The following is a 9,082-nucleotide window of genomic DNA, read 5'->3' as shown; positions in this document are numbered from 1 at the left end:
CCCCGCCCCCCCCATCCTCTTTCCCCCCGCCCCCCACCTCCTCTTCCCCCGCCCCCCCCTCCTCTTCCCCCCGCCCCCCCTCCTCTTCCCCCCGCCCCCCCCCTCCTCTTCCCCCCCCCCCCGCCCCCCCTCCTCTTCCCCCCCCCACGCCCCCCCTCCTCTTCCCCCCCCCCCCCCGCTCCCCCCCTCCTCTTCCCCCCCCCCGCCCCCCTCCTCTTTCCCCCCCCCCCCCGCCCCCCCCTCCTCTTCCCCCCCCGCCCCCCTCCTCTTCCCCCCCGCCCCCCCTCCTCTTCCCCCCGCCCCCCTCCTCTTCCCCCCGCCCCCCTCCCTCTTCCCCCCCCGCCCCCCCTCCTCTTCCCCCCCCCCCCGCCCCCCCCTCCTCTTCCCCCCCCCCGCCCCCGCCCCCCCTCCTCTTCCCCCCCCCGCCCCCCCTCCTCCTCTTCCCCCCCCCGCCCCCCCTCCTCCTTTTCCCCCCCCCTCCTCCTCTCCCCCCCGCCCCCCCTCCTCCTCTTCCCCCCCCGCCCCCCTCCTCTTCCCCCCCCCCTCCTCCTCTTCCCCCCCCCCTCCTCCTCTTCCCCCCCCCCTCCTCCTCTTCCCCCCCCTCCTCCTCTTCCCCCCCTCCTCCTCTTCCCCCCCCTCCTCCTCTTCCCCCCCCTCCCTCCTCTTCCCCCCCCTCCTCCTCTTCCCCCCCCTCCTCTTCCCCCCCCCTCCTCCTCTTCCCCCCCCCCCTCCTCCTCTTCCCCCCTCCTCCTCCTCTTCCCCCCCCGCCCCCCCTCCTCCTCTTCCCCCCCCCCCGCCCCCCCCCTCCTCTTCCCCCGCCCCCCCTCCTCCTCTTCCCCCCCCGCCCCCCCCCTCCTCTTCTCCCCCCCCGCCCCCCCCCCCTCCTCTTTTCCCCCCCCCCCCGCCCCCCCCCTCCTCTTTCCCCCCCCCCCCCCCCCCCCCCCCCCCCCAGTGGCTCAGTGTCAAATATTTGATTACACTCCTGTGAAGCATGTTGGGATGTTTCACTACATTAAAGGCACTTTCTAAATGCAAATAGTTGGTGAAGTTGTAAAGTTTCTGACTGCTCCACCTTCCCTGTGTCTAAATTTACCAAATGTTAACTAAGACAGATAAGTGTAGTGCTGCCTAATTAATTCATAAATAAACTTTATCTTCAAGTTACAGAAGAATTCTTGTGTTACGTGCAATTTGTCTTTATTTGAATTGTGGAAGATGGCCTTGCACACTTGAGTACTAACACATACACAATTAATTTTGCTGCCAATATGTTTACTGTATGTATATTTTAAATCAATTCATTGCATTTCAGGATTGCCTGTTTATCTGAGGAGGTTGGAAGCAAAAGGGAGAAGTTGTAACTTTTTTTGTTCACTTATCTGTTGTACAGGGAGAGTTAGAAGTTTTGAGTTCATCTTTGTGGTCACTCACACACTTGACTGCATTGCATCTTGGTGACAACTCCCTTTCGCGTATTCCTCCTGACATTGCCAAACTGCAAAATCTCATTTATTTGGACCTATCGTGCAACAAGATACGGAGTTTACCGTCAGAGCTTGGAAACATGGTATCACTCAGGTAAATTTTTCAACTCAAAATTGTCTATTTTGTGATCAGTATATTTCACAGATTTGTATGCATATAAACTCTTCAATATAAGCATACTATGGGGAATAATGAAATTCTTTTCTAATAAATCTGAATTTTATGGTGCTGTATTTTTAATTCCCAGCACTCTCATTAATTTACTTTGAGGGTCAACTATTCTTGACTGTCTTGGAGCACTGCTGACAAGCTAATTTGTTTTGGAATATTCAGCTCATTGGTCCGTCAATAATTTATTTTGAGTGCTTAATCTGCTCGATGTCAGATCATGAAAAAATGTTAATATTTTGACCTGGCCACTCCTATAATGCAATAGGATAAACTTCAATATTCTGGCACTTGATTGGCTGAAAACATACCTTTGGAATCCATTTTCAGCTAATCGGAGACTGTTTTGAATCACAGAATCACAGAAACCCCACAGTGCAGATAGAGGCCATTTCAGCCCATCGAGCCTGCACCGACACATATCCCACCCGATCCCCGTAACCCCTACACCAACACATATCCCACCCTACCCCCGTAACCCCACGTATTTAATCCCCCTGACACTAAGGGTCAATTTATCATGGCCAATCAACCCTAACCCGCACATCTTTGGACTGTGGGAGGAAACCGGAGCACCCGGAGGAAACCCACGCAAACACGGGGAGAATGTGCAAACTCCACACAGACCAGTCACCTAAGGCCGGATTCGAACCCGGGTCCCTGGCGCTGTGAGGCAACAGTACTAACCACTATGCCACCGTGCTGTGGTGGTTTCAGTTGTGGTTTCAGTCCTAGTATGGATTGTGAAATGCTAAAGACATTTAAGAAGAAAGTTATTAAAAATAAAATCATGGACTATGGATAAGAAGTAAACTATAAAAAGTAGAGACTGTAAAAGAAAGTAGAAAAGCAGAAAAGTAAAGTTTTTCAAAACTTTCATTGTAGGATTTTTAAGTATGTTTTGATCACAATCCTAAAAGTGAAGGAAAATCTTTATTCAAAGAATTCCCATCTTTTGGCAAAGGGACAGAAAGTAGAGGGTAGTGATGGGGTGCTTTTCAGACTGGAGGGAAGTTAATGCTAGAACTGTATAAAACACTAGTTGGGCCACAACTAGAGTACTGCGTACAGTTCTGGTCACCACACTACAGGAAAGATGTGATTGCATTGGGGAGGGTACAAAGGAGATTTGCAAGGATGTTGTCAGGACTGGAGAATTTTAGTTATGAGGAAAGATTGGGTAGGCTGGGGTTGTTTTCTTTGGAACAGAGGAGGCCGAGGGGAGGCTTAATTGAGGTGTATAAAATTGAGGGGCCTAGATAGAGTGGATAGGAAGGACCTTGTTCCTCTAGCCAAGAGGTCTCTAAGCAGGGGGCATAGAATTAAAGTAATTGGTAGGGGGAGTTGAAAACTTTTTTCACCCAGAGTGGGGTGGGGTCTGGAACTCAATGCCTGAAAGGGTGGTGAAGGCAGAAACCCTCATTGCATTTTAAAAAGTACTTGGATTTGTGCTTGAAGTGCTGTAACCTACAGGGCTACGGCTCGAGCTGGATAGCTATTTTTCAGCTGGCACAGACACGATAGGCTGAATGGCCTCCTTCTGTGCTGTAAATTTCTGATTGTGATGTCCCCTAGTGGTCAGTCATAGACAGACTGGTGAAATGGGCAGACACAAGGCAGATGAAATTTTAAAGCCGAGAAGTGTGACGTGATGCATTTTGGTAGAAGATGATGGGCAATAGAAACAAAATGGTACAATTTTAATGGGAGTGGAGGATAAGAGACCTGGGGGTGTATGTACACAAATCTTTGAAGGTGGCAGGACAAGCCTTTTTTATTAAGAGGTAGAGCACAAAAGCAAGGAAGTTATGCTAAACTTCTTAAACAATTGTGCAAATCCAATATTCAGTAACTGAAATTATGTTGTCAATTAAGGCTCTGGTATAAATAAATTTGTTACTATCGTATAAGTTGTGCAGGTTTACTGGCTATGATAGTTCTGTATATTTTACTTAATTACATATTGTTTACATATGAACTAAATCTGTTCTGTAGCCTCAGCTGGAGTATTGTGTTCAATTCTGGGCACCACACTTTAGGAAGGATATCAAGGCCTTGGAAGAGGCTTCAGAAGAGATTTATTAGAATTATATTAGGGATGTGGGACTTCAGTTATGTGGAGAAGCTGAGGTTCTCCTTGGAGCAGAGGAGATTTGATGCATGTGTTTAAAATCATGAAGGGTTTTGATAGAGTAAATAAGGATAAACTGTTTCCAGTGACACAAGGGTCAGAAACCAGAGGACATGGATTTAAGGTGATTGGCAAAAGAAGCAGAGGTGACTTTTTTTTAAACACAGCAAGTTGTTGTGATCTGGAATGCATTGCCTGAAAGGGTGGTGGAAGCAGATTCAACGGTAACTTTCAAAAGGAAATTCGATTCATATTTGAAAGGGAAAAAAATGATCGGGCTATGGGGTAAGAGCAATTGGATAGCTCTTTCAAAGAGCAGGCATAATGGGCTGAATGGCCTCCTTCAGTGCATTATGATTTTTGCATCAATAATTCTGCAGATTTTTGTTTGGGTTCCAGTAAAAATGGCTTTCCAGGTTCTTGTGGCTGAGGCGTACGGGTTTGTCTGAGATTGTGGCACCTGCTGATCTTAGTGAGAAGACTACATGGAAATGTTCCCATTGTTGACATGATTCGGGGTGGCGGGGTAATGCAGGCTTTTTTTATTTTAAAAATCTCCATCACAGGAGCTCCTGACTCCTGGAGTAGCTGGCAGTCTAAGGGTTAATATGACACATGCCATGAATTGTGCAAATCCAATATTCAGTAACTGAAATTATGTTGTCAATTAAGGCTCTGGTATAAATAAATTTGTTACTATCGTATAAGTTGTGCAGGTTTACTGGCTATGATAGTTCTGTATATTTTACTTAATTACATATTGTTTACATATGAACTAAATCTGTTCTGTAACCTCTGCAAGGCTCTGGTATAAATAAAAAAGAAAAGACTTGCATTCATGTAGCACCTTTCACAACCTCAGAACATCCCAAAGTGCTTTACAGCCAATGAAGTACTTTTTGAAGTGTCACTGTTGTAATGTAGGGCACACAGCAAGCTCCCACAAACAGCAATGTGATGATCACCAGATAATCTGTTTTTGTTGATTTGAGGGATAAATATTGGCTTGGACACTGGGGATAACATCCCTGTTCCTCTTTGAAATAGTCCCAAGGGATCTTTTCTGTCTGAAAGCAGACGGTTTAACGTCTCATCCGAAAGATGGCACCTTTGACAGTGCAGCGGAGCGGCCTCAGTACTGCACTGGAGTGTCAGCCTAGATCTTTGTGCTCAAGCCTCTGGATTGGGACTTGCACCCACAACCATCTGACTGAGGCAAGGGTGCTACCAACTGAGCCACAGCTGACAAATAATTTGTTATGGTTGAATAACTATCATATAAGTTGTACAAGTTTACTGGTTATGATGGCAACATTTCTGTATATTTTACTTGTTTATATATCATTTACATATCCACTGAATGCTCTGTAACCTCTGGTTTTGCATAGAAACATAGATAGGAGCAGGAGTAGGCCATTCGGCCCCTCGAGCCTGCTCCGCCATTTAATGAGATCATGGCTGATCATCCAAATTCAGTACCCTGTCCCTGCTTTCTCCCCATATCCCTTGATCCCTTTAGCTTTAAGACATATATCTAACTCTTCAATATATTTAATGAATTGGCCTCCACTACCTTCTGTGGTAGAGAATTCCACAGGTTCACCACTCTGGGTGAAGAAATTCCTCCTCATCTCAATCCTAAATGGCTTGCCCCTTAGACTGTGACCCCTGGTTCTGGACTCCCCTGCCATCGGGAACATCCTTCCTGCATCTAGTCTGTCTAGTCCTGTTAGAATTTTAAAAGTTTCAATGAGATCCCCTCTCATTCTTCTAAACTCGAGCAAATATAAGCCCAATCGACCCAATCTCTCCTCATACGTCATTCCTGCCATCCCAGGTATCAGTCTGGTGAATTTTCGCTGCACTCCTTCCATGGCAAGAACATCCTTCCTCATAAGGCGAAAAAACTGCACACACTACTCAAGATGTGGTCTCACCAAGGCCCTGTACAACTACAGCAAGACATCCTTGCTCCTGTACTTGAATCTTCTCGCTATGAAGGCCAACATACCGTTTGCCGCCTTAACCGCCTGCTGCACCTGCATGCTTACCTTCAGCGACTGGTGCACAAGGGCACCCAGGTCTCGTTGCACTTCCCCTTCTCCCAATCTATTGCCGTTTAGATAATCTGCCTTCCTGTTTTTGCCACCAAAGTGGATCACCTCGCATTTATCCACATTATACTGCTTCTGCCATGCATCTGCCCAATCACCCAACCTGTCCAAATCATCCTGGAGTTTCCCTGCATCCTCCTCAGAGCACACACGCCCACCCAGCTTTGTGTCGTCTGCAAACTTGGAGATATTACAGGAAACTTTGTGCTATCCGGCACCGACGGGGCCGAGCTGCTGCCGTACACTCCAGAGCTAATGTTGAAACATACGGAGATTTTCATCTCCATATGAATCAACAAACCCTGTTGCTTAGCAACAGCCTCAGCAGTCGGCAAGTGTCTCTGTAGCGTCTGAAGCTGTTGCTTAGCTACAGACCTTGCACAGCTTGACTGTTCAAAAAAAGCAAAGAAAAGAAGCGAAAAGAATAAAAAACGGCTCCTGATTTTTGCCGGTGGCTCCAGTTTGCCGGACGGTTCGCCTCCGGATAACTCAAAGTTTCCTGTACATTTAGTTCCCTCGTCCAGATCATTAATATATATTGTGAATAGCTGGGGTCCTAGCACCGATCCCTGCGGTACCCCACTAGTCACTGCCTGCCACTCGGAAAAAGACCCGTTTATTCCAACTCTTTGCTTCCTCTCTGCCAACCAGTTCTCTATCCAAGTCAGTACCTTACCCCCAATCCCATGTGCCTTAACTTTGCACGCTAATCTCTTATGCGGGACCTTATCGAAAGTCCAAATACACCACATCCACTGGTTCTCCCTTATCTATTCTACCAGTTACATCCTCAAATTCCAGTAAATTAATGTAATTGTGATGTGTTGAAATATGGAAACAGCAAGCTAAAATGAATTCCAAGAAATCTGTGAAGATTGCAAGACTTAGTAAGTCTCATGTTTATTGTATATTAAGTGTCAATTTCAGGATATGTTTGATGCCTTTGCCCCTAATAGCAAAGGGATTTAGCTGGTGTTTGGCTAGAGTTCTGCTGATGAAGACATTAAAATACCTAAAGCTGTATCTGATTATCCTGTGGCTAAATGGCTAAATTTACTCTGCCTGGTGTGGTACAGAGTAAAATTCACTAACTTCAGTTCTAGAATTGTATAGTTCCTGTGCCAAATCAAGTTGCAGTATCTTTAATAACTTACTGAATATTCCTACAGCAGTTTGCACTGTTCAGACTTGTATACTTGCTGTAACTTACTGTAAGTTTTAGCCTAGGTTCAAAGATCAATTTTCCATTTTATTTTTTTCTTTGGTGGGTGGATTGATGTGTTAAATAAAACCATCAACTGTGTGAAGGATCCATTTGTTGTGTAATAGAATTGAGATGTCGAGTGTTTTGCTGTTAAATTTGTACGGATAGAGTTAATAGCTGACATTTTTACATTTTAATGAAAGTTGTCATTAAAATTAACTTCCAGCTATTTTAGCACTTCAACCACTTTTGTGTTTTTGGAGGTGACAAAACCATGCATTTCACACCTCCTTAGTTATTGTGACTTAACTGTTATGTCACTGAAGGAGGTAAAATAAAGAGAGTCATTCTTTGCACTGTTAGCTTTTGTAGTTTAGAATTCGGCTTTATCTGATTACATTTGAACTGTTTTGAAGGATCTCCAAAAAAACATCTTTCAAGGTCTTTGGTCACTTTTTTTCTTTCACTAGTTTGCCAATTCACAATGTTAGAGCAGCATTAATAAAGAAAAATAGGAGATTATTATAAAACAATAGGACACCCACAAATATGGTGGTAATTGTCCTTTAGCAGACACAACTTTTTTTTAATGCTTGACCAGTCTATTCAGGACTTTATTTTGCCAGTTTTGTCCTTGGAAGATTGATTTATTTGGGAGATATCCAACTTGTAGCTCATGAGCTCTGGCAATTTGATTTTCAAAGCCTTATTTCCTTTCCACTGATTTTCTGTCCTGTTGAAATTTTGTGGATCTGAAATTTAGGGAAGTGGCTTTCTCAATATTGTTGATTCCTTGGAAAATCCTATAATCAAAAAAAGTATTGGCTACTTAATGTATGCAAATAAAATCCAGGTTCCCATTAAACTGTCATTGTTCATTGTATCAATGTTTTGGAGATTTAATTTTGCCTGCTTAAATTAGGGCCACTCATTTAGTGACTGAATAAGTCAGTTTCTGTTTAGATTCCAGATTTTCACTGGTGTTTTGGAGATCAAATTCTGTGGTCCCATGTGCTTTTCTGTGTCCAGTTCTGGCCTAATTAGTATTAGCAGGATTTCAGTAAAGGGTAATGGTGAATGTTGCCTGGTGTGTGTGAGTTCTTTACAAAATTGTGGACATGTTATATTTGAGGAGCAGAACATGCAGTGAAGTCTCGAATTAAATGGACTTGCAAATAGAGGCAAGCTAAGCAGATTGTGAAACTTCGATTTAAATTAGAGAAGCCAATGAAATACCTACTGTTGAAAACTGACTGTAAATCCCATAGCTGGTTAGATAGACAAGTGGGTTCTGTACTGCACTACACATCAAACCCAGAAGTAAGGCATTGTCTGCCATAGATACCTTCTCTGGTTCAGTAGAATCAGTTGTTTCTGTAAGCAGTCTAAAGGTCATGCTTTTATAGGAGTTCACTGCCCGACAGCCACTTGTATGATGGTGTGACCCAAGGTTGTAACAGTGGAACTCCCTTGTGACCTGAACCAGATATCCGTGTCTTTTGCAATTGTATTTCTTCAATCTCCAAAGGTGGGGACTGAGTTAACACGAGGTGAAATTAGACTTTTTGAATTGCTATGATGCTTTATTCCAATTATGTGAATTTACATTACAATTGTAATCAATACTACTTATCTCTGCATAATGTAAACAGTGCAAAACCTAGCAAGTACGTCAGCTTTGAAAGGAGGTAAGTGAGAGGGGACTTTTATAGAGATCTGATACTAAGCAGAGTAGGAAGAATAAACCTGGAGCACTGTTAAAATGTGAATGCAAGAAAGGGGATTTGCATATAAAATAGTTACAAAGCAAGTTCAGGACTGATGTCAGTCAGGAAGCACTTCTTATAAAGACTCTTCATCCAAAACTCAGCTGCGCATATCCTAACTCGCACCATGTCCCGTTCACCCATTGCCCCTGTACTCACTGACCGACATTGGCTCTCGGTCCGCAACGCCCTGATTTTTTTGATATTCTCATTC

The 9,082-nt window shown here is 44.6% G+C and overlaps 1 protein-coding gene across 8 annotated transcripts in view; it reads left to right on the top strand.

Moving 5' to 3' along the window:
• Positions 1–9,082, top strand: part of cnot6a (CCR4-NOT transcription complex, subunit 6a) — a 96,061-nt gene that overhangs the window by 52,038 nt on the left and 34,941 nt on the right. For 4 of the 8 annotated variants that reach the window (XM_085995523.1, XM_085995524.1, XM_085995522.1 and 1 more), the window contains exon 3: positions 1,391–1,578. The exons of the other annotated variants lie outside the window; for them this stretch is intronic. In XM_085995523.1, coding sequence (XP_085851649.1) covers positions 1,391–1,578 — 188 coding nt within the window. The remainder of the gene's footprint in view (positions 1–1,390; positions 1,579–9,082) is intronic. 8 annotated transcript variants of the gene reach the window in all.

Source organism: Somniosus microcephalus, chromosome 8 (assembly GCF_052327205.1).
Source record: "Somniosus microcephalus isolate GS21.2 chromosome 8, FLI_Smic_1.0, whole genome shotgun sequence".
NCBI classification, from domain to species: domain Eukaryota; kingdom Metazoa; phylum Chordata; class Chondrichthyes; order Squaliformes; family Somniosidae; genus Somniosus; species Somniosus microcephalus.
The sequence above is the reverse complement of the archived record's forward strand: the minus strand, read 5'-3'. Positions and strand labels throughout refer to the sequence as shown.